General features: G+C 42.2%; 1 protein-coding gene across 2 annotated transcripts in view; it reads right to left on the reverse strand.

The window, feature by feature from the left end:
- Nucleotides 1-25,439, reverse strand: part of SATB2 (SATB homeobox 2) — a 116,771-nt gene that overhangs the window by 65,092 nt on the left and 26,240 nt on the right. For both annotated transcript variants that reach the window (XM_026072456.1, XM_026072457.1), the window contains exons 2-4: nucleotides 12,795-12,921; nucleotides 10,539-10,662; nucleotides 5,623-5,725 (exon numbers count right to left, since the gene is read on the reverse strand). In XM_026072456.1, the coding sequence (XP_025928241.1) occupies nucleotides 5,623-5,725; nucleotides 10,539-10,662; nucleotides 12,795-12,921 (354 nt within the window). The remainder of the gene's footprint in view (nucleotides 1-5,622; nucleotides 5,726-10,538; nucleotides 10,663-12,794; nucleotides 12,922-25,439) is intronic.

The following is a 25,439-nucleotide window of genomic DNA, read 5'->3' on the forward strand; positions in this document are numbered from 1 at the left end:
CTAATACTCAAACAAGACAAGAAATTATCTCTTCTTAAATAACCTAACATCTCTGCTTCAACAGGCTAATCAAAAAGGCTCATGGCCAAGATATATATATACACCTATATATACATACATATACACTTATATAAAATCTATTTACATAAAAACTCATGTATGTATGTACATATGCATGTATGAATAACTAGGATATTTTTAAAAGTCAAAAACATTGCTTGGGAAAGAGCTCATGGGTCTTTTCATGAGGCTTCCACATCTGCGAGGAACAATTCAAAACAATTCAAAACTGTTCATCAAAGCACATAACGAAAATTTTCACCAGACTCACACTGGCATTATCACCATGACGGAATTGTAGGTTCTCTCAGCCTGGGAATAACAAAGCTGGGAACCCTTCAGAATCCTGTTTCTAACCTCTCTCAACCTATAATGGCCTCTAAAACACATTATAAGAAAAACAGATTGCTCTGTCTATCCGTTATGGGAAGTAAGCAAACATACTTTCAAGAATAAAACAGCACACAACAACAAATCAGTGATATTGGAAAAATCAAAGAGCAGCCAAAGCAGATTCTCATTTTAAGGAAGCTATAAAAGCTCTTTCCTACAGAAGCTAGTTCCTGATCTATTGAAATAGAAATAACCAAGCCCTCCTCCTTTAGACTGAAAAGACTCATCATTCCACAAAAACTCTGAGACAGCCACAGTCTCAAAACTCACATCCACAGAAAAGCTATATTTTGACAGTCACTGATGGCAGGAGCAAAGATGAAATGTCCTTATTTCCCAGACAAACAAAATATGTCTTTTTATTTTTAAGTTCACAATGTATTTATTTCTCCCTTCTCCCTTCCTAACCTCCTCCACCAAGCTAAGCTGTGTCGTCAGGCAAAAAGAAAAGATTCACACCAGGGAAGAGTTTCAGTTGTGAAAGAATTTTGATATAGTGATAGTCTTTTTGATAAAAATAGAAAGCATGTCACTTGGGAAGTGAAATAGCTATTGAGAAAAAGAGAGAGCTAAAAAATAACCAAAATGCTACGAACCCAAGATGTTGGGCAGTGAGCAAGTCACTGGTACAAGTTTGACCCCCAGACAATAATTTGAATTGCCTGCAAAAGTTCTGGAATACTTCTCGCCACAGATATATATTTGGGCATATAGTTATCTACAAGGTCTTGTTTTTATTTGCACATCTATTTGTTAGTCAAATTAAGAACCAATGCAGGTCTTTTAAACAAGCCCAAGCATGAAGCTTGACAGGGCTTGGCTTCATTGCAGCTGATGCTGGCTTAGTGGTTGTGCCTGGTCACGGCACTCCTCTCCTCAGGGCCTCAGTGCCTCCATCCCTAACACGGAGGCAACGAGAATGGAAAACGCTTTCTCTCAAGGACATTGAACCAACTTTGTGCAAAAATGAACCGACTTGGAGAGAGCTCTCCTGCTGGATCCTGACGCAGGCTTTACAACACTGACAGAAGATCACTTCTTCAGAATAAAGATCACACTTTCACATCATTTCCTTCCCAGAAGGTTAAGTCAATTATTTAGATTCTGAATTTCAACAGTGCTAACCACCTTCTCCCAGCTCCCGCGCATTGCATCTCTGGAGAGACCAGTCGTGTGGTTCTCGGCCGGTGAGGAGCATCCCAGCAGGACAGGGCAGGAGAAAGGTAGCTTGAGAACTGCTGGACTAACTCATCTCTGTACAACTATCATCAGAGCATCAAATATGCAACCTTTAGTAAAAAGGTGGAACTGTGATTCTTCTTTCAAGTAGGTTTAAACACACTTAAACTCTGTCACGTATGCAACAAATTACCAAAAGGCCTCGCATCCCTCAAAAAAGAAGAAAAAAATTAAAAACAGAGTTTAAAAAGGCTTCACATAGTAATATTAAATTCATTCATGCTGCATATTTTGAACAAAACTACCATACAGACTAGATGGCTTAATCACCACCCAAACGATTACGCAGGTCCGTGGGGGAAAGAGAAAGTTCACAGAAGAACCGTAAGCTTCTCATTTCCTAACCATTGTACATTTTCCATCGGAACTGTGTTAACGTAAGCTCTCTTTCAAATATATATGTGTATCCCAAGGAGACCGGAGAAAGCGGACATGCCATTACAAATTCACTCGTGTCCTCACAGATATACCACTTGATAGGCTCCAAGCCAGGAGGAGACCGAAAAGCCTCCGTGCTCACACTGGTGAATTCCTGAATCTGTTTGTGTACGAACTCTCGTGCCACTGAGTAAACTGTGAATGTCTTAAAACCTTAAGGGGCTAGGGCGGGGTGGGAGAAAAAATTTGAGCAGAATTCTATTCTAGCATGGTCTTGACACAAGACAAAATTACCATGCTGAGCTGAACTAACTGAAAACTTTTTTTAAATTACAAGCATAATAGTTTAGYTGTCTTTTCGGTGAGTTCAACAGAATGCACACTGAGAATGTTTACTTGAGATTTCATACAATTCCTTTTGTATATAGCTTTTACATCTGTTGCTAATGATATCAAATTATTGATTGTTCACTTTCTTATATTTATTTAAACATTAACTATATACTCTGCAACCTGATGCTTTTCGCTTTTTTTCCAGAGAATTTTTTATTTTTGCATGGCTTCAGTTGTAATTACTTTGATCTTCCAGAGCGTACAATTATTTTACTGTTTATTTATTTCTATGAGAAAGGAAAAAAGTTTGACCTAGGAGATCTATATGTGGCAATTTGTAACAGAATCACATAGCTTATGTTTAGAAAATCATGGTTTTGATTAAGAAGCAACCATTTAGTTCCCACTGTTTTATTAAAACAGACATTAGCAGATAATAGGAAACACATTTAACACTGTAGGCTGCATTTAGTTTGCAACGTCAATAAAGCTATTTTGAAGCCCCTTCCTATTTTGCATTTACCACAGCTCGTGTGAATTGTTTTTTGCTTTTACTTTCTAATAACCAGCTCTAAACTTAAACCTGAACATGGGTGCTGGTCCCAAAGACTCTAAATTACAGTTCTACCCAATCTATCCAGATTACGATCCCAGAAGTGAACTGCTGCATCATCCATCCACCTTTATGAAAAACATAACACTATTCTTCATTAAAAAGGGATGTGTGACGACTGAAGCATAGAACCCAATTCACTGATTTTGCATATTAAATGAGCTGTCCTGTAGCAATATTTGGCTATGGAACAGAAGCAAAATAACAAGAAAAAGAAGGTGCCAAGAAATTAAAACCACCCAAAGAAGTGCAGAAGGCTTCCTGTGGCAGGGGGTTTAGATTACTGCCCTGAAGTCCCATGGCTGTTTATTCTCTATGCACCAATGTACCTGCCGTAGCTTCTTTGTTTTCTCTCCCACTCATATGGTTGATGAATCAACACTACTTGAACTGCTTTATAGCAGCTTGTGTTTACTTCACACATACCTTAACCTTCCTTTTTCTCCTCCTACTAACACACACATACACTTCCAAACAGCAACGACTGGCTGTGTCTCTTTGAATAGCACATATACAGAGTTATCTGGCAAACTCTTCAGGTTTGGATCCTTGACCTCTTGATTGAGGTCTCATTCTGCTTTTACTGCACTTAGTAAGTGCACAGTTAAATTGTTAAGTAAAAAAAGTAAGAGCTTAAAGAATTCAATGCTCTAAGAATGGAAGAAAGTGGAAGACAGCAGTGTGCTACAAACACTCAGCAGCTGTAGTGGCATCTCCACAGTTAAGAACAGCACAGTTAAGGGCTCCCAGCGCCTCTGCAGCTGGCATTACACCCTTGCCCAGTTTGGAAAAAAAAAACCAAAATTGCCTCTCTTCTCCTAGAACAGCAGGCATAAGCGAACGGCGATGACCTTGAAGCTGTTTGATTCTTTTGATTGTTTTTTAACCAAGAGGATATGTTAGAGCTTTTTGAATAAAATTCTTTTATTAAGAGATACCATTTAGAGAAAAGAAACACTTTTGAGTCACACAATGGCAATTTAGAGAGAGAAGAAACTATCCAGTTCATTTGGCCCAAAGGTAATTGTGTACTAGAATATCCAGTCAACATTTTTACCTCAAGTCTAAATAATTTTAACAGGCGAAGAGCAACACCTCAGCTTCCTCATGTACATTATCACCCCACTTCTGCCTGAACAATCTTCCTTCTAGCCACAAACAATTTTACCATAAAACATTCTCATTTTCACAGTGAAAACCCAATCACTGCCCAGCGCAGGCCTGCGAGTCGCCCAGGCAGGTGCCACCCCTGCGGGCAGCCGCTCCGAAGCTCCCACGAGCYAGACCCGCAGCAGAGGACAGCCAGGGCTCCCTGGCATCTTTTATGCCATTTTGTTTCCTGCGTCCCTCCCTCGAGAAGCAGGCTCTTCACGCACTGCCATGCAGACTGCCAGTCTGTCCTACAGAAGCTAAACAAGCAACCTTTCATGTCTCATGTATCCCAGCTTTTTAAGAGAGCAGGACTGCAGACTGTTTTTGAAAGACGCTAATCTTCACGTGACTAAAAATACAACAGCTTCTCAAGCAGGACAGGACATTGCCGTATCTCTGCTTAATGCTTGTGAATCCTGGTATGATTTTCCTGGATGCTGAAAGGATCACAGGCAGAAAGGACAAAAATAGCTAATGCCTCTTTTAGACATCAAATCTTCCCTTCAGTGGTGTAACAGCGAGACAGACTAGGAAAAAAMCTGTCGTATGGTAAAGCTAATTTCCAAGGGCAATGGGCATTTGGGGAGAGGAAAGGCATGCACAGAGGAGCCAACTGGTATTGCAGAACTCACTAGAGAAAATCTGGACTATGCCAAAACTTCTGCTCAAAGCACATGTTTTCAAACAAAAATCTACCAAAATAATGGTCCAGTATACACTCAAGCCCCTTCCCAAAGGAAAAGATGAATAAAAGAACAAAGTAAACATGATGGATGCTTGTCACATCACTTCATGCACTACTGGAAGGTGAGCAGACATTTCAGTGGCGAGAGCAGCATGCAGAACTTGCACAGAATAATTTTACTGCCTCAGGCATTCGCTGCTAACCAACTAATACAACCCCATTGTAAAAATAATACAAACAATGGGCTGTTTTCATCTGAACYCTCAGTGGGTGCAGCAACATGTATTTAGCAACTTCTCCTAACAACCAGGTATTAAACACTCCACCGGTAGCCAGATGCCCCATGACAGCACATGGCAGGAATGCCTCGACACTTTGCAGTATTCCAAACAGAGAGCACAGGGGCACATTACTTTGGAAGAAGTTTTTTAGCTTTCATGAATAAAATACAACTAAGGTAATTTACATAGCAATTTAAGTCCTGAGCTACTTTATTTTCCAAAATGTTTTAACTTAATTCAAAACACAGTTCATCTTTCAGCACAACTAAATGGGATATTACAAGCATGTTTGAAGTGGTCTGCGTTTTCACACGAGCCTTGATTGTAAAGTATCAAATTTAATTTCATATGTGCTGTGACTGTGCCCTCTTTGCAGACACATTCACTAATATCATTAGAGCTTATTAGCACTTTTACTTAAAGCAAATAATCTCAAACTGTCAGCAGAAGTTCAAGAACTTGGAAAGTAACAAAAAACATCAATTTACCTTTAATCTTCTTGTACTTTTTGTACCATCTCCCAAACTCCTGGCACTTGGTTGCTGACACATTGGCATAGTATGTGCTATTTACAATGGACGAAATCATACTCTGAAAATAAAGAAAGAAATACAAAAGTGTTTTAAAATAACTTGCACAATTAGAAATCTTCCAGGGAAAGCGAACAATAATGCAAGTGCACACTGATCATCTATTTGTGACTTTAGAACTAAAAGCAGTGTCTGATGAGTACACAAAATGAATTTTATTCTCCATTTTATACCCCCTGGCATAATTACTCCGGTTCACTAATAAAGCAAAAAGGATGCAGTGTGAACCTAGACTGAGGCCTACAGCTCAGGTGGGTTTTTCTTCCACTGTAATTTGTACTTGTGCTATCACCAAACCTGGACTTTCGTTGCACAACAACAGGCAGAGTTGTGCTGGGGAACACACGCTCACAGCACCCGAGCGAGCACAGGCGTGATTTAGGGACCACATCCTAAAGGTAAGATTAGATGCTTCAGCATGCATAATCCAAATAACGCTTTTCAGATGTCTCTGTTCTGCTTCCAAATGTAGCAAGGCCGCACAGCCAAGAACAGGAGAACATCCGTGCTACTCACTGCAGAACAACAGTTAGGCAAATGAGTTAAATTAATGTAATTTATARAAACGTGTGATTAGCACTTGTGTGAAAAATCACCCAAAAGAGAAATTAACAGTGCTATTCAGTGAAGGGAACTACACATACTACACTACAGAGCAACCAAAAACTGCAACACAGCTCGACAAGGCTGAAATTTCACTTGCTTAACTACCGACCCCCTCTCTGCTCTTTGTGGCTTCCCTGTGAGCAACTCTTGCACACGCCAAGGGAAGCAGAGAGGAGCAGAGCTACTTTGCAGCACCTGATACCGATATAAATGATACTTTATAACTGGGATGCTTCTGCCCACAGGGTGAGAAAGAGTCTGGTTACTGGTAGTTTTTCCTTTCTTTTTTTTTCCTCCCTTTGTCCATTCTATAGAGGAAAGGATCTTTTTAACCACAGTTTGCTTTCCTTTTCCCCCCCTTAACTCTTCCAGGGCCAAATCACTCCCAGCAGGCGTACAAATTYAAGCACAGAAATACAGTCTAACACCATGAAGACATGGGAGCCACTGCACCTTCTCCAGAAACGACACTTCTCTTACGCCCGCCTTCCTCACGTACATCGAAGCTCAGAAACACAGTGGCACGTCGCAGGACCTTTCCGCGCAGTGGCCGAGCCGTGAGAGTTGGCGTGACCTCCCGCCGGGAGCGGGCTGCTCACCGCAGGTTCAAGCTCTGGCCCACAGGCTTCTGCAGGCTCTTGTGCAAAAGGGGATCTTAGCCATTTCGGTAAAGCTACAAGGCTTACGCACTGGCTTACTCAATTTTCACAATGCTTTAAAAACAAAAACATCCCCTCCCTCTTCCAGATCTATCCAGCCTTCTACCCGGAGCACTGCAATATCACAGGACTCCAGCTGTTTCTGAACTCATGAGTTTTGTGGACTTGAAAAAAATGTGAGCAAAACTGACTTTAGAGGGACTTCTTATGACAACTGGAGGGCACAGACTAGTTTCAAAACATAATTTCACTTTCAGTAAAGAGGTGGTTCTGCCTTTTCACTTTAACTTTTCTACTTGAATGCTGCTATGGTGCACTGCAGTAGATTCTGAAAGCTATGAAGTAAGAGCCTTTCTAAGGGGCCACTTTAATTTCTAAAACTGAGATTCAATTTTCTAATTAAAATCAATATTTTGAGACATAAACCTAGCATTGTGGCAGTCAGCAACAATTCCTTCCCCATAAATCCTCCCTTGTTCTCAGTCACTTTACCAAGCAATGGTATTCTGAAAGCACGGCAGTGATAGCCTCTGCTGAAGAAAAATTTTGTACAAAGTTGAGCTGAGATAACTTGTGTTTTCTAGCATCCTTTCAGTTAAATTTCCTCCACTTAGGCAGGGTGGAAAAAATGTTTAGCTCTGTGTATACAACAATTTCATTTTTCCATTATTTTTTTCCCAAATCCACTAGCTCTACAAAATATTGACATTAGTGAAATTGGGGGCCTATTAAATATCACAGACTAAATTAACCCATTAACCTTTATTTGAGAAAGCAAAGTTTAAACTAAATAGTAAACTGAAATAGAAATTTCCACTGCTGGTGAAAAATCCTAGGACAGATTCTCTTCAACTGCTTGACAAGAGACAGAGCTGGGGAAAAATCTGTAACAACTTTCAAACTACAAAGAAAAATATTCCTCACTATTAAACTGAAAGGAATCCCAGGGGCATTTCTGTTAGAAGTCTTGATAAGTCTCCAGAAAGGAAATACCCCTTCGGAAGAGACTGGCAAGAAAAACCATTGAGTAGTTGTAAATTTCTAAATAACGTACATTTTTCCCAGGAAAATATGTAAGGAAGGAATAGATTATACCGAGTTGCAGATATGTTTGCCATGCGTGTGGCCATGACAGCCACATGGATGAAAGCTGCCTACACCAGCACCTGAGGAATATCCACATAAAGAAAATCCAGTGCAGTAAGTTCAAGAAGAAAAATATGGGGCATGCTCTTACCCCAAGAAATCTTGCTCCAACAAGGAGACAAAACACATGGGCAATGTTGAGATGAGTTATACAACACACAGGAAAGACAGAGATCTCTATGCAAAGATGGAAATGCCGAAGTAATTGGATTTCCTTCCACCATGCACACTCCCCCCATCCACCAGCCACCCCCAGCTTGGTTAACTGGGATTTATTTGTTTGAACAGCAGCCTTATGCTAAGGGCAGCTAAGCTGCAGCCACATAATACACCTAGTAGAAAAAACAGAACAATTTTAAATCAAAGTGAATGATTACATTTCCCATTAGTGGCAATCAGAGTGCCCATCTGGGCTGCAGGGAGAGCTCCTGCACCGAGAGCAGACGCTGGAGCGCGGGCGCTGCCCCTCTCCACTTCTGCACTTGATGCACTGCGAACACATTAATAAACAGCAGCATTTACTCTGCAGTTCAACTCCTACGAGACCACTCTGTAATTTGCTGCTGTCAATAATATATTAACCACAAGGGGGTTGTAATGACATTTCACATTTGGCACGATATTTTTTTTAAAACTGATTTGGGAGAAGGAATTGTATTAGAGGCATATTCAGATGATGGTAATAGACAGCTCCTATACAACCTTCCATTGTATCTTTTGCATTTTGTGAGCCAAAACAGAAGAGACTGAAACTTTTTACAGCAATAACAATGATAATAATAGAAGCTGCATTCTTACAGTCCTGGTTCAGGAGTTAGTCACCACTCAGCAAATGTCACTTGTACTTGTGCTTGAAAGTAATAAGCAAGTGCAATTTTCTACAGAAGGATGTCCCTTCAGCTTTGTCCACTAAATAACTACTGGGGCAAGGATTCTTGCTCCTACAGACCTGCCATCAGTAATCTTGCCAATATACGTTTCAGACTGAGGTTATGGAAGGAGGAAACCAAGTGCCGCATTTCCACCTGGCAGCTTTGGAACCGAAGGGGGGAAGGGGGCCTAGACACAAATGAACGTCTGCATATGAAATGATTCATAGTGTAGTTACACTGGATATTGAAGAAGACCGGGCAGAGACAGCCACATGCTGCAATCATCATTAGCTGACCAGATTCAACAGATAATTCTATTTACAGAAATTACACTTAAACTGTGTGAAAAGAAAATATTTTCTTGTTTAACACACCTATGCTCTGTGCATATCTAAAGTCACCAGTATTCCTTCAGTAAATAAGGCAAGTAAATAAAGCTTTTCCTTACATGGCCTTTCCATTCCTACTAGTTCTGCAGACCCAACACGATTAAGGAAGATGACAAATATTTTCTGCTGGAAAGTGATTCCTACCAATTGCAAAGACCTAAATTCTGCTCTGCATCACACCTATGCAGCCCTGTGCCTTCCCTGCAGTTGTAATTGTAAAACAGCATGACAAATTTGCCCTGGTTACACCTAGAAAAATTTCTCTGCTTCACGGAGTCTTTGGATCATGCACTGCAATGCAAGACAGGCAGCAACAGGAGAACAAATTTTGAATATGGGCCAGCAAACGCAAAGGATTTTTAGCAATTGGGGTTACTGAGATTTGGGTTTTTAAAAGACAGAATAGACAGATTAACCTAAGATTCTACCAGAGTTTTGAAAGGCAACAGATTTCTKGCTCCTAGCAAAGTTACTGGCTCTGGGTGCTGAAGCATTTGGGTTTTGAGAGAGGCAAAGAGGCCCCAGTCATAAAAATTTCATGAATCTCTTGTTATGAGAATCTGAAGTACAAATAGAGCTCATGATATTGGTAGGAAGCTGTTCATGTCTTTGATACGACATCACTGCCATTTATAAAGAAGTCATGAAGAATGAGACTGAGTTTTTGTTCTTTTTTAAACATAATTACATATACATTTTTGTCACTTTTCTCTTGAAATTGGGGCACCTTGGTTGCAAATGCATACATTTTACCATAGTTGGAGACTGATAAGAGCTACCCATGGGTTATAGCGGGGGAGGCACGCCTCTGCCGGTGGGAGGAAGCCACTGAAATTTTGCATTTTAGTATCTTCAATGCTATTGCAAAAGGTGTAGATAAAGGTCTAGATGAAGAATTTACATCCCTCTGACCAGCAGGACAAAAATCAACCAACTCATTCATAATTTTCAACTGGCGACCCACAAATAAAACACAGTACAAACACACTCTTTTTCTTATTAATTAGCATTTCTCCTTTCTAAAAAAAACAAGAAAAGAGTTCAATATTTCTGGAATTGTTTAGACTAAGCACTTTACTGAACAAATATGAACTCTGGATCTTGTAAATGTGGCCTTCCCTAAGCCTGGTAAAAACACTGACCTGGGAGAGAGGGCATTCTTTGGCTAGTGTGCTCTGATTCATCTCTTTGAGCAGTTCCTTTAAGGCATTGCGAACTGTGGCATGGTTCCACTGCTCTGCTGGCAAGTCTTCCAACTTTGAACAACTGTTAAAACAGAAAGCAAAAAGTAGATAGAAAGATTACCTGCGCAGATACTTACTCCTTGTATACAAGAGCCCCAGACCTCTGAGCAACCAACACTGCTCTAGAGTTCCCTGATCAGCCAGTCCTTCAAGGTGTTTCTCTCCTCTTCCCCCTTCCCACCAAACCTGACTCCCAGGAGACAGGTAGTTCAACCAAAAGAATGACAGTACACACCAGGAATAGCAGCTAAYCCTACTAACAGTGTTATACGTGTGCATAACCATTTCCTCTGGGGCCTGGTAGAGAGCAAAGAAGCTCTCCGTAAAGCAGGCCACAGAAATGACTGGAGAAAGACATCCTCTCCAGACAGAGAAAGGTAATTGGGCTGGTATAGAAAAATAAATATACACGCTGCATGAACAAAATCACTAAACAGTAAGGACCCTCATTGTGTGGAGGCAAGGCTTTGAGCAGTAGGTCTGAAAAATTAATTTGATTTTATACAGGTTCTTACACTGCCCTCATCACTAAAGTATCTGAGAGCCTTTCAGAAATGCATTAAGCCATATGCCCAACATCTGTCCCACGCAGTTCATTTTCACTTTCATTCTACAAGAATTGCACAGGCAGTGAAGCCTTCGTCTTCATGTGACGCGTGCTTCTTTTAATTTAACAGGCTCATGGTCTGTGTCTACATACCTGGGGACAGACCCAAGAAGCACACCAAAAGGGTGGGGAAAGCTTGTTATTGTCATTCATGCTAGAGAGATTGAATGCACACTCTCCTATCAACCTCTGAGGTAGGTCTGCTTTCTGCCTATGCAGGTTTTACCCTCCGAGTTGAAAGTTCAGCTGTGCTTGAGGAGTTCAAGTAGTCAATGATCATCTTTATCTCAAAGCTTCAGGCTATCTTTTATTTACACTGCAGCCAGCACTTTGAAGATAAAGAATGAGACCTTGATCTTGGGCTGATACCCTCTGGTAATACAGAAGTGACAATAGGCTAGACGGTCTCCTGGTAGCTCATGTGTCTGAGGACATGAGTTACTGCACTCCAGTTTTGTAGAGGCTACAGGCTCTAGAGGCTCATACACATGCTGCAATGGTTTACTCTAACTGAGAGATGATAACAGTATATAAAACCAAGGCCTGTTAGCAGGAACTGCAAACCTTAAACACTATCAGAGATAACAGGAAAGAAATGTTGCTCTTTGGGAGGTTAGCATCAGCGAGGCACCAACTACTTCCAAACTGACCTGAACAGTTGGTGGGTAAGCATCTGCCACCAAAGGACACTGACACTCTTCCAAATAGACCTCTGTCTTGTTCAGCCTGAGCTTCAGGGAACCATGGGCAAATTATTGTAGGCTGTCTGTTATTTTTGCCTCTCTGCCCTGACATGTCCTGGGCATAGAACTACAGCAGACTGCGCAATATGTGCTCACCAGCACTCCTGGGGTTCCCAGTGGCTGCCCACTGCTCCCTACACACAGATCAGTAACTATCTCAGACCTCTTTCAAAGGCCGGTAAAGAGAAAGGACAAAAAAAGGTGCACAGAGGGGGGAATAGGGCAGCTTCATGTAAAAGTATCAGGAGCTTTTGCTTTGCTGATCAGAACTAGCAATCAGGGAAGGGAAATATTTTCAAGAGGCCAAATGGAGCTGCAGTAAAAGATCCCTGCCTCGTTTTCTTGCCTTTCTGCTGGAAAGACCACTGGAGACAAAAGGAAAGTCAATAAACTCCCCTCCTCCCCCATTGCAGCAACCAGCAGCAAAAAAACATGGATTCTCACAAGGCAACCCCTGGAAAAAGGCAGGATATTTCTTTTTCAGATACAGTAAGACCTGGAAGACCCATTAAATTAAGGACTGTGGAAAGGTCTGCTTTTAAAGGCCTCAGATCTTTACTCCATTGTTTGAGTTCCCACCCCTCTCCTCTCTGCTACCATACTGCTACTTCCAAAAACATATAAAATCAGTTGGACCATGCACCAAAAAGTAGCCAGATGACCAACCATTCTCTTCATTTTTCTTTTCATTTCATCAAAAGCCCAGAAATTAATGAAAACAGGATGTGCTAATCTCTGTAGTAATGCTGTGATCGACGAAGCAGCTCAGAGAATAGAGAAGGACAGATGTTCAGAAACACCCACCTTTGTAATTGGATTTTCAATGTCACAACATGATAGACATCTTGTAGCATGTCGGCTACTGTCGCATCTGGTGCATCAGTCACATAACTGAGAGGGAGGGGATTCCACCTTCCAAGCTTTATTATTCCTGAAGAGAAAACACAAAAAAACACTTCATATTTTATCAGCTGTTTACTAAACCCTTTGATAAGTTTGTCTGTTCAGGGCATTCAAGACCTGTCTTGAGATTTATTGCAATCTTGCTGGAAAAGATGTTTTATGCTGACTCTTGAAGCAAACCACAGAGAAGAGTAAGAATAGTAAATTCCTAGCAGAGAGCTGCTGACATATTCCTGGTTCTTAAATTACTCTGAAGAAGCACAGGATGCTTCCTCCCTTCACCTCTTTCCTCATCCCACTAAAGCCTGGTTTTCTAAGTTAGAATGAGCTTTAAATACTCTGCAGTCCTGATTTTGTAGCCTTCAAAACTTTTCAGTAAATAAATGCATTGTTTTTGACTTGAACAACAAAATTTCTRTGTGTAGGTCTCAGCACATAATTATAATTGAACCATGGTATGATTCCCAGTGTGAATGGTACTGGGAACCCATGAAGGAGGTAGAGTTCATTCCCAGCTACAAGTTGTACTAGGCAGATGGTTGCTTTTCTTTGCAAAGAACAACTGCAAGTTGATCACAGATCCAAAAAATTCGGAAGGGCGGGAAGAGTGTTGAAGTCCGTTTTTCACTTCTGCTCCTTCTTTATTAGGGATCGTAACCTTTTCTGGATGGGCACAGAGACTCTAAACTTGGATGGTAAACTATTTGGTGCAGAGGTATTATTTATGTTTAGACACTTGCCCAGGGCCCACTCACACCAGAAACAATGACTAATACCCAGGAATGACTTCCAGCAAGACACCAAACACAGAAAGCCACAGTGCTGCCTTACATGGGAACAAAGCAGCACGGCTCCGTTCCGCACAACTGCAGCTACTGCTCGTGCTCCCTCCTCCGCTGTGCTCCCTCGCCCCTCTCTTCTGCTCACGTCACTCTTCTTGATGCAGCCCTTCAAGACACCCATCACCTTTTCTCCCATTTCAGCAGACGCCATTTGAGGTTTGCTCACATACTCTTTGGACTTACCAAAGACTGCCTGCAAACTCTACCGCCAAAAATACACCATTACGTGAGAAACACCACTTCCTCTGTAATAACACGACCTCCAAAAAACCTCTTTTGGCATCTGGAAGGATGCTGTGAGGCCAGGAAACTTCAACCCTCTCCCCTCACTTTCTGCTCCCAGTGCTTCCCCCACACTGGATTTAACCAAACTGAAATTAATGGCAAAGATCTTTTATACTAAGCTCCCGCACATCATCATAAAATAATGCCACTGAAACAGCAAAACAACAGCTCCTTGCATGGGGACAATGACAGGACATAATACTAATGAGCACATGAAATATCTGCTATGGAATATTTTTTCTCATTCCTACATGGGTTGAGGAGGAGATAATTTTAGTACAACTCCTTTTCTGTAGYGCTTCAATATTTGCATTTGCCAGTGACATATTGATCTACAAGGTATCCCATCACCACATACAGAGAGAAGCTGGAAGAGACCTAGTGCATCTTCAGTAGTACAAAGTCTCAGTGTAACACGCTGGTACAGACAGGCTAAGATTTCAAGAGCAGATTAGAAAGCTTCTGGCAAGGGGAGATCTTGTCCAAACGAAACAAAAAGTTACTAAGTGTTGCTTGATATCCAATGCTTGAAAATGGGACATAAACAGAACAAAAACATTTAAATGATGCACTGTTTCAGTATTAAGATTTAACAATCTGGTGCTGAATATGCTGCAGTATAAATAGTGCCTGGACTCAGATCCAGTAGAGTAACACACAGCACTCATTCACAGCACCGTATGTCTCCAGAGCTGGCTCCTCGAGTCATATTCCACTTGCCAAGAAAAGCTGTTTTTCTTAAGGGGATAGTTTACTTAATGTTATCTCTGGTGACAACAAGAAATGCATATAGTACAGCATATATTAGTCATGAAATGAGCATCAAGGGTCCACTGAGTGAAATACATGCTGGGAAAACACAGTTTAGCTGCTGACTTCCTTCACCCTCTTCTGCTATATAATAATTTAAAGCAAAATCACCTAAAAATCCAGAAATCCATACCAGCTTCACAGAACCCTTGACTTCCTATGTTTAACCATGCCAAGTTTTCATATAATTGAAAAAATAAGCATCATATGTGCCCCATAAGTCATATCTAAATTGGTAATATTTTACAAGAGGTTTTATTTTTTGTTGAATTAAAGAAGGCACTCGGAGAGCACACCATCTGCAACGGCTTGGTCCTGGCAATGCTGGTGATAGGCAAAGAGACAGTAGAGGTCACTGAAGTCAGCAAACCTGCCCCCAAACTAAAAAAGTTTAAAGAAAAACCACAGTGCAGCGCATCATGGGAAATGCTATGCAAATTGCTTTACAGGAAATGTCTGCTACTACTGGAAGTTAGGTAGATTTTTTTTTAATCCTCCTCTATAACTGGAGAGGAAATTGTTTTGGCTGGATTTAGACAAACACAGGTGTTACCATAATGCTCTGTGCCTCTGCACGTTAACACCTGCTGCGAGTCCTTTACTCTGTGTTACAGCACTGCTGATGCACGCTATTTTTTCAGCCGGTGTGATATGACGTGTGAAATTTTTTTTCCAGAGCACATTGAGCTGGTCCAAACGATAGCCAGAAGCCATGGTTTCCATTCAGCTCCTCAGCAGACTTCGCAGGTGGTTTATCTGATGGCACCGACACTGTATTTAAGGCAAATCTTGGGCTGCATTTGGGAAGATGATGCCAGCTTGTTGAGCAAATTTATTCTCAGCGTACTAGTAGACTTGTCTCTGAATAACTCCTCAGTAAAATTTGAGTGAACCAAAACATTCCCCCTGAAAAGGTCCTCTTCTCATCTAGTACTGGGTGTTTCTAATGCAATGGCGATGTGCAGAGGAGAACACCCTGGTAGCAGGGAGTCCCTTCCACATGCATGTGTTTTACAGCTCTTCTCACTGACTCCAAACAGTGCAGCTTGGGCCTTTAGCGAAATCACTTTAACTGACCTGACTGAGCTTTTATTCTGTCACAACCTGAGACTTTGGAGTGGAGCTAAGAATAAGCAAGGGCACTGCCTGTGTTATTAATGAAGCTATTACTGCTCCAAGAACATCGCTCCTCTTTCGGCTCCAGAGCTTCTCAATACCGTATGGAGATAAAACACAGCAGATGAGACTGCTCAAGAAATCTGCAAGCACATCCTTCATGAATTCACAAAACTCTTCTGTCAATGAGTCTAGTTCTCTTACATTTATCAATGATCCTTTGGGACTTTTTTTTTTTTTTTGGTAAAGAGTTGTTTGGAGGGAAAGTTCAACAGATTTCAAACCTTGCACAGACTGAAGAAATGCTCATACACTAGAACGGCTCTCAACAACTTATCTGGAAATGGTTGAATGTAGCCAACTAGTCAATCAAAAGCAATAAACACCAAATAGTTTTCTCAAAAGAAAGTCTTTCAAAACCTATTTTAAAAAAGATTCTCTATCCACGTTGGCTGCTGGCTCTTGTATGTCACGTCCTTCTACAGACAAGTCTTTTATTAAGCTTGAGCTTCAGCAATGTTTCCATCTGTCATTAAAGAAATGCTTATTACTGCTTGCTTTATCAAAATCAAGATAGGAAAGAAGATGAAAGACAGCGTAACCTAGTTTTAAATTTGCAAAATTCCCTTTACGCAGAAGAATGCCAGAAAACAGTAGTGGCAAACTTCTGTGAGCTCACTGTCAAATTCATACATAAAAAACATTGCAATTCACTCTTGTCGTTCCACTCAAGCCAATGATTTGCCATCCTGCCATAAGTGCTTTCAACTTAGCTTCATTTATAATGTAGCTCCTTTGGAGAAGAGAACGACAACTGAGCAAGCTGGAGCATAACAATATATTGAACAAAAAGCTTGACCAGCTACATCTTGGCTGACCTACATACCTAGCAGAACTCGTCACAGGATCTTTACCGACCTTCAGTTTTAAAGGTACCAGCTGAAAGAATGATGCATACAAAGCACTGACAGTATTCCTGGGACTTCATGCTGCTGAGATGTGAACTTCTGAACGGACGCAAGGTTGGGGCTAAAGCAGACTTCTAGAATAGCTGTGTTAATCAGGAACATTAAAAAAAATAAAATAAAAAGGCAAAAAGGCAAAAAGCTGCTTTCCCAAATAACCCAGATAATCTGGAACACCCTTTTCAATATTACATAGCTTATATTGTTCCAGGAAATTAATTACTTATGGGCTAAAGGTCTCATTTGTCTTTCCAATCTGAAAGATAGCCATACGGTAGAGTACAGTAGTTCTAAGAACGCCATTTCTGGGATTTAAAATAATATACGTCATAGTCTATGACACGTATTGGACATAAACAGAACGAGGTCCAGGTCCTGCACCCCCCCAGTCACATGTACAGTTAATTTTTTTCTGGATAGTCCCACAGGAGTTACTGGAGCATCTCATGAAAGCCTGGATACATCAATACATCACCATTGTAAAATCAAACTCTTAAAATGGAGCATCTTCGAGGTTCCTCTTTTGCAGCTAAATGGAACAAACAGGACCAGAACATGCTTTGCACCATTACTAGCTTCCTTACAAACCACTCCTTGCCCTCCACCATGGTTAGATTCCTGATTTCACCTTTCAGAAATTTTGAGTGTACCTGAATTACAGCTTCAGTGGATATCTGTAGGTAGGTCACAAGGGATTAATGCAACTTACCTAAAATGTTTATTGGCTAGGGCTAAAATTAGTCACAGGATCAAATCAAGGACATTTTGGATGTTCACATTAGCATCCTCATCCTCACCTCAACATTTTTCTGGAGACAGCTACAAAACAAATCATCAGTAATACTTGCCCAAATATGTACAGAGTGGGGAAAGAGAAGGAATTCTGTGTTATATGGCTAAAGAGGAAAAGCAGGATTGCAAAGGATACTCCTTCTTTACTAAGCATTATTAAGCAAAGAGTGCTTGTCAGAGCTAACCAGGCAACCCAGCTGAACCCATGATGCAAAACATGAAAAACTCGCATTTTCCACAGCATAAGCAAATGTAACCTGCTAAGACTCATATGGGGGTGAGGTGTTAAAGCAGACGTTTGCTCTCCTTGTGGATTGACAGACGCAGTCGGGATGGGAACTGGAGACCTGCTAAGCTCGTTTCTTACACTACAGCTCCATGTTCGTGAACGCGGGGTGGGCACCGTTCCAGACTGCGCGGCAGCACAAACCACATCCAGCTCCAGCAAGGACACATGCCTGGGAAGTCAGACACAGCAGACTACGCCGTGTTACATGAGCTTCAGAAAGGCTGAGGGGACAGGCAGTGCCCCAGCCAGCGCAAGCTCTCCTGGGCCAACGCACCCCTCCAAAATGCTTGGAGCAGGTCTGAACTGGCAGAGGTACGCTGGGCCCGAGCTGTGCCTCGGGCAGCCACGGCCGTTCCCGGCCCGAACGAGGGGTCCTAGAGCGCGGTGTCCTGCTGCAGGGCCGCAGCCTGCAGGTGTGCGAGGGCCCGCGGGCGGCCGCCGAACAACAGAAGCGCCGCTGGCTGCAGCGCCGCAAGTGCAAGCAAACCGTTTCGTTTAAACGTTTCGCTTCCCAACAGCAATTCTTACCGGCACAACGGAAACTCACGGAAACTACAGACTAGCATTAATACCCCGACACTTCTGATTCATTTTACAACTCCAAATGAAAGACCTCAATGAAACACTCAATAAAAACCCTGCTCCCAGGATAACCAAGCCATTTATCTATCCGCCACCGCTGACAGGGCCCCTCACAAGACGGCAGGCTCTTGTGACGGTGATTGCATCTGTTTATCCTCTTCAGAGGCGTCTTGGCCCTAAGCTAGAGCGTGTAATTCTCCTTTGTTCAGCTGTGCTTTGTTACCGAAATTAAAAACTGCCTGTCCCATATCATAAGTACATAGAATTATTCATCCATAAATCAGTTTGCAGGAAATCACTACCCCGCAGTATACAATAACTCAGCCTGTGTTTCTAACCTGTGCCCCGGCTGTGGTACATCATCAAACTGTAACAACATAAAGGCATAATTTGTAGTTATTATTATTAAGCCAGCAAAGGGAAGGACTTTTCAAGCAGAAAGGAGGAAAAAGCAACAGGGCCAACTTAAAAAAAAAAAAGAAAAGATTGCATTAATTTTGGTATTATATTATTGAGCTGCTTTTTCAAGCTCCTATGGCAATTTTAAAAATATTATACTGCTTTTGCCCCTCATTATAAGGGTGACCATGATATTCTATTGAATTTCAATCAGTGACATATTGGGGTAAGAATAGATAGAAAAAATAATCAGCATAATCCTCCTTTGCACTTCTAAAGTGCCTTTCATCAGAGGATCCCAAAGCACTTTAAAAACATTAATTAATTAAGCCTCATAACATCCCTGTGAGGTAGACTGTATTATGCCAATTGACGTATCGGCGATTTAGGGATTGAGAGCACAGAACGAACATAATCCTATGTTTATGCCAATACAAAAGCATCCCCCTCCTTCCTCATTTCAGATCATAATAAACAATTCAGTGAGAGAGCAGGAATAACTACGCGATTACGCTGCGATGTGCACACCCCGAGATCAAGAGGACGCRCAGGCTCCCGCCCCGGCTCGCGCTCGGCCGCTGCTCAGGCTCGCGCAGCCCGGGGCCGGCAGCAAGGGGTGGCCGTCGCCCGAGGGAAGGCAGGGCGCAGCCCCCGGCGCCCTGGCCGCCTGCCCTGCGGCGGCCGCGCTTCTCCGCTCTTGTTTTTAAAATGGCATCGTAAACTGTAGGCGCAAAAGGTATTTTACAGAACAAAATCCTACGGCGCAGCCTTGCATCTATGAATCGGTCAGTTTAAATACTCATGCGTAACTTTTCTGGCTTGCAAATCTGCATCAGCATGCATATTTTACTACAGATATGATTATACATGAAAATATTGATACAAATGTTGATGTGAGTAACTGTCAATAGAAAGACTTGGCATTATAAGGCGTAATTGCTGAACTTTAGTGTACTTTCACAGATGCAAATTGCTTTGATATATGGAGTTTGGTTTGAGTTTTTAAATTTTTGAGTGCTAATGTTGCCCATTCCTTTCCTCCAGTATGACTACACTCAACTATTTGACTTAAATAACACACCAAACAGTTTGATGCCTTATAATTCCATATATCAGGTTTACATTTTACTCTATAAAGATTGTGCCTCATGTAATAGATGCTGCTTCACATTTGGGAAATGTTATGCGAGGACCCTGACTTTTATTAGATTAATTTAATATAAGCACTAAGTTACTAGACTAAATTAATAAAGATCTTCTTAAAAAAAAAAAAAAAGAGGGAGAGAGAGAGAGAACAGAATGAACCCACAAATTAAATAAAATTTTCTAAAGCTTGTTATTTTGGAAGTCTTTATTTAATTTTCCAAACCCCCATTCTGTTTGAAAAACAGGCAAAAATTGGTAGGGATACAGAAAAAAAAAAAGGTTGATGTTATTTACTTCAGGGGATTATTTTTTAAACTATACGATAGAACACAAATATGACAAATACATACAAGGATGAAGAAGCAAAAGAGGGATGAAAAATTAAAAAAAATTTTTTTGACATTTTTCTGTGTGATTTTTAAAATTATTTTCTCCCACCGAGGAAACACACCTTTAACCCTGCATAACATCTCCCTTTTGGCATTTTGGGGTAAGTCTGCACTTACTTTGGACAGCAAAAAGAAAAGCCTGAATAGAGGGCTGAACGTTTTTTCCCCCCTTTCTTTTGTCTTAGATTTTGTCTTAGAAAGGAAACTACTCCTCTAAGCACCACTTCCACGGCATAAAAGCTAAGCCTTCTCGGACACCAAAAAGCCCCGGTGCCAAGGACGTTAAGCAGCTCCTCAGAGCTGCCCCTCGCAACGCGGCCACCTCGGAGCCCAGCTTCGCCCTCCCAGACGCCGGGGCTACTTTCCTCAGCAGCGCTTTTCAGCAGCCCCGAGGCTCGAGGGTCGCAGCGCGCTCTCCCGCACCGCCACGATGCCCAGCGAAAGCCCATGGCAGAGCCTCTCCCCGTGGTCTGCCTTTCGGGCAACCTCTCCCTCCYGAGAAGACCCTTCACAGCTCCGTCCTGGGAGAGCTTCCCTGGCTCCCCGGGAGCGAAGGTGCCTCCCCCAGGAGCAGGGGCTGCCGAATGCCTTCGGAAAGCCAGACTGGGGGCCCGGCTCAGCCTAGGCCTGGCTCACAGAGTTTCCTTAGCTGCTCTCACGCACGAGGCTCGCCTTGCCGCCTCAAAACCGCTGCTCTTCCTTCGGCGTTGGAACAGCATTTACCTCTCTCTGAGTCCCAGGCTCCTTGGCAAAACACTGGCTTCTCTGCCTCTSCCTGGCCCGGCACCAGGACCACAGCTCCCATCGATACTTTAGTCCCTCCCAGAGAGCCAAGACAGACGGACACTGCTAGCTGGGACCTAAAACGTGCCTGCACCTCAGCCTTACAGGCTGACAACTGCGGCTTTAGACTATTTGCCTCAGTTAGTAAAAAACACGAACACCAGTGTATTTAACAGAGGTATTTTTCTCTAGTGCACAATATGTTTCTTTAACAGCCACAAATGATCCCTGAATTCTGGCCTCACTGACTGCATTGCCACCTCATGACCTGCAAGGGACTGTGCATGTACAACAGGCCAGAGCTCTGCCCAAACCTTTGCGCGTCCCAACCTTCATCGCTGGCTTCCTGGCAGCATAACGCCAATGACGCTACCTGCTCCCTGGCACGGCTACCACGGCCATCCCAAGCTGGGACAACAAGGCATCTGGGCAGACGCCTTTGAGACCACCTCTGGTTCTGCCACTCCAGAAGTTTTTCTTGGATTTTATATTGTGGTGTTTTAGAAGGAGGAAGAGAGGAAGAGGCAAAGGATTTTTTCCTTCTTTGGGGAAAAACATATATTCATTTTTTAAAAACATGCAAGTGCCCCAAACTTTCTCAATTCTCCCAGCTCCAATGCTTGCCTACAAGCTTCACATGGAAAGATAGCCCACTGAGCAGGAAAAAAGCACAGTAACATAGCGTTGCAACTGAATACATAAAACATGCTTTAGAGGTTATAAAAAAGCATTGCTAATAGGACATTGTAGAGGCTAATAGGCTTAGAATTCAGCCTACAAACATTGTTTGGCCTTGTATGAATCTGAATATCCTGCCTACTCACAGTAACATGACTACAGAGAGCAGAAAAAGCCTGGCTTAGATTGCAGGCATACGGTAGCCAACTATCTTTGTGTTGAGTCAACTACAAGTAGATTTGAAAATTCATGGGTCTCAGGTCCAAAGAAAAATAAGGACACACAGCATGCAATGTTGCACAAATAAACCCTTAAACTGAACGTAGATTTGTAGTTTGGTCTATGCAGCTTAACAGCTTAATCGCTTTAGCTTAACATAAAGTAGGTTTGTGTCTTTCTGGGATATCCTTAGTATAAAGACTACCGAAATCACTTTTCACTAAATGATTATTTTTGGCCTGACTTTTGTCTTTTCTTTTCTCCCACCACACATTCAGTGCTTAAGTTCCTGGGGGGAACAGACATGAACAACTAAAGAACTGTTAGAGTATCTAACTAGCAAGGTAGAAAAGCATAAATAGCTGAGGAGAGGGGAAGAAGATTTTTGTTGAAATCCCCAAACACTGATTGCTTCCACTAATTCAACACAAATGCAATATGTGAAGATACAGCTGCTGTTACCTCTGCAATCTGACTCAGAATTTCTTTGCTCTCTGTAGCTGTGTTATTGTGAGTAACAGCATATCCAGATTCGTACAAGGCCAAACAATGCCCGTAGGTTAATTCTATTAATATCTTTAATGACATTTAGTTAAGAACTAGATCCACCATGAAACACTTAAACTAGGTAAGACTTGTATTCTAGTATTCTTACGCTAAAAATTATTAATGGGAAGCAGGGTTACATATATATAATTATAGAAATACATATATATATATTCATATACATACATACATTTATAAATGTATCCAATACACCAAAGACTGAGGGTTTGTCAATCTTCAGACCTAGGCCTTCCTCATAGCTCACACAGGAGTAAAAATCAAGAGAGCAGACCTTACCCTTCCTTTACAAATCAATCTAATAGAGAGAGACAGAGATGGTATTTTAAGGCTGCAGTACTTCTTTTCAAAATACATTTAAACAACCCTATTGCCAGAAATTCAGTGTTCCTAATTTGGGCAGCATTGTAAATTCAGGCATATGACACTATATTCAGGACAATTTTTTTCCATCACTGAGTCCCACTTCAATCAATAACCTGATTCTCAGGTTCCTCATCTCCCTCTTTTCTTCCAAGGAAAAGCGAAACACTTCTGAATTTCTGACAAGTCTAAATAAAGCTTTGCTGGTTACTGAACTATGCTATGTTTCCTATCAACAGAAAACAAAAGGAAAAAAAAGACTGTAGCTCACCACTAGTGGAGATGACTCAGAGCAAGCAGGAACTGTTACCAGACTCAGAAAAAACAATTCCCTCTTGTGATGAGGATGGGCCCACATTATGCTGTGATGAACCCAGATTTGTTTTCTTAGCCCACATCTTCCTAGAACTGAGCCTATTTCCTTACAAAGCCACCAGATCTGTTGCGGACCCTTCACATTAGTCAGTTTGTGAACGAAAGACTGGAAGACAGAAAGAAAAGACTTTTTAATTTGAATGATAAATTTGTGTGCACATTGGGAAGAGTGGGAAGAGCTATTCACCATTCGGATCTGGAGGTTTTGCAGCACATGCAAGTCATGCTTCGATGCATTTCCAGAAACTTACTGCTTAATTTAAACAGCAACTAAGATTCTCATGTGATCAGAGGATTTAAGAGCTGGGGACTTTAAGGGACACCGTCAGACACTCCAAGACTCAATGAAATCTCAAGCACTGGCAGCACTGCAAATGCTCTCATGAGATGGTGGAGAGCTCTTGTACATCCTGAGATCCAACGTACCGGAAGCAGCTCCCAGTGTGTCTCACAACCCACCGAGCCAGCAGGCAATGCACCAGCGCTCTCAGGCCTCTTTATTCTGTAGCATGGCAGGCACCTCAAGAGTCAGGTCATCACAACAGCCACAATGATGGTTCTTCCAGAACAAGAAACTGTTCATTAACACCACCATTCCTGCACTAAACCAATTTCTGTACCACTACTGTACTCCTCCAGAGCTCAGGGGAAGTGCTCTCACCACTTCTTTCTCTTTCCAGAACTATCACAGAGTCACAGAACAGTTGGGACCGGCAGGGACCTCTGGAGATCATCTGGTCCAACCCCCCTGCTCAAGCAGGGTCAGCTACAGCAGGTTGCCCAGGACCATGTCCCATTGGGGTTTGAATATCTCCAGGGGTGGAGACTCCACAGCCCCTCTGGGCAACCTGTCCCAGTGTTCAACCACCCTCACAGTGAAGAAGTGTTTTCTTACACTGAAGTGGATTTCTGTGTTTCAGTTTGTGCCCATTGCCTCTCATCATCTCACTGGGCACCTCTGAGAAGAGTCTGGCTCTGTCTTCTTTTTTCACTCCCATCAGATACTTACACACATGGATAAGATCCCCCTGAGCTTTCACTTCTCCAGACTGAACAGTCCCAGCTCTCTCAACCTCTCCTCACACGAGAGATGCTTCAGTCCTTTAACCATCTTTGTGGGCCTTTGCTGGACTCACTCCTGCAGGTCCATGTCCCTCTGGGGAGCGCAGAGCAGGACACAGCACTCCAGATGTGGCCTCACCAGTGCTGAGCAGAGGGGAAGGATCACCTCCCTCAACCTGCTRGCAACACTCTGCCTAATGCAGCCCAGGAGGTTGTTTGTCTTCTTTGCCACAAGGGCATACCGCTGGTTCATGTTCAATTTGTCGTCCACCAGGATCCCCAGCTCCCCACTAGAGCTCATGTTCAAATGCAAAGAGCTGAGCTCCACCATCAATATATTTCAAAAAAAAAAAAGGGGGGGTGGGGAGAGAAGGCTGTCATTTCCAGTCATCTCCCAAAGCCTTAGACAGTTTGGGCCCAAAAATGCACAGCTTTTAAGTGGAAAGGGAATCCAGGAGCCTGACCACAGTTTGGGGGGACATCCTTAAATAAAGATACACCTGGATGGTGTCTTATTCATAAAACAGTACCAGTACTTGAAAATCCCTGGAATCCAGCAAAGATTCCATTTCACCATACAGCACAACTTATACTGCTGCCAATGATTTCTATGTATCACAAATACACAATAACTGACTGGGGGCTTCAACTAAAAACATCACAGTAAAGGGGATAAGAAGATATAAATAACAATACTTCCCAAAGTCTTATGTAGGAAGATAAAGACACTGCATGCACATATATTCCAGAAAGAATAGGTAGAATACATCCCTCCAAGGAAGCTTAAGAATCTAAATGTAATCTCCTCACCCATACAAGGAACCAGAGTAAACCTCAGCACTGAGAGACAACTACACGCACAGCAATCACCAGGCAAAGAGGGGCTT

The sequence above is a fragment of the Apteryx rowi genome, unplaced genomic scaffold (genome assembly GCF_003343035.1).
Source record: "Apteryx rowi isolate R43461 unplaced genomic scaffold, aptRow1 scaffold_342, whole genome shotgun sequence".
Classification (NCBI taxonomy): Eukaryota; Metazoa; Chordata; class Aves; order Apterygiformes; family Apterygidae; genus Apteryx; species Apteryx rowi.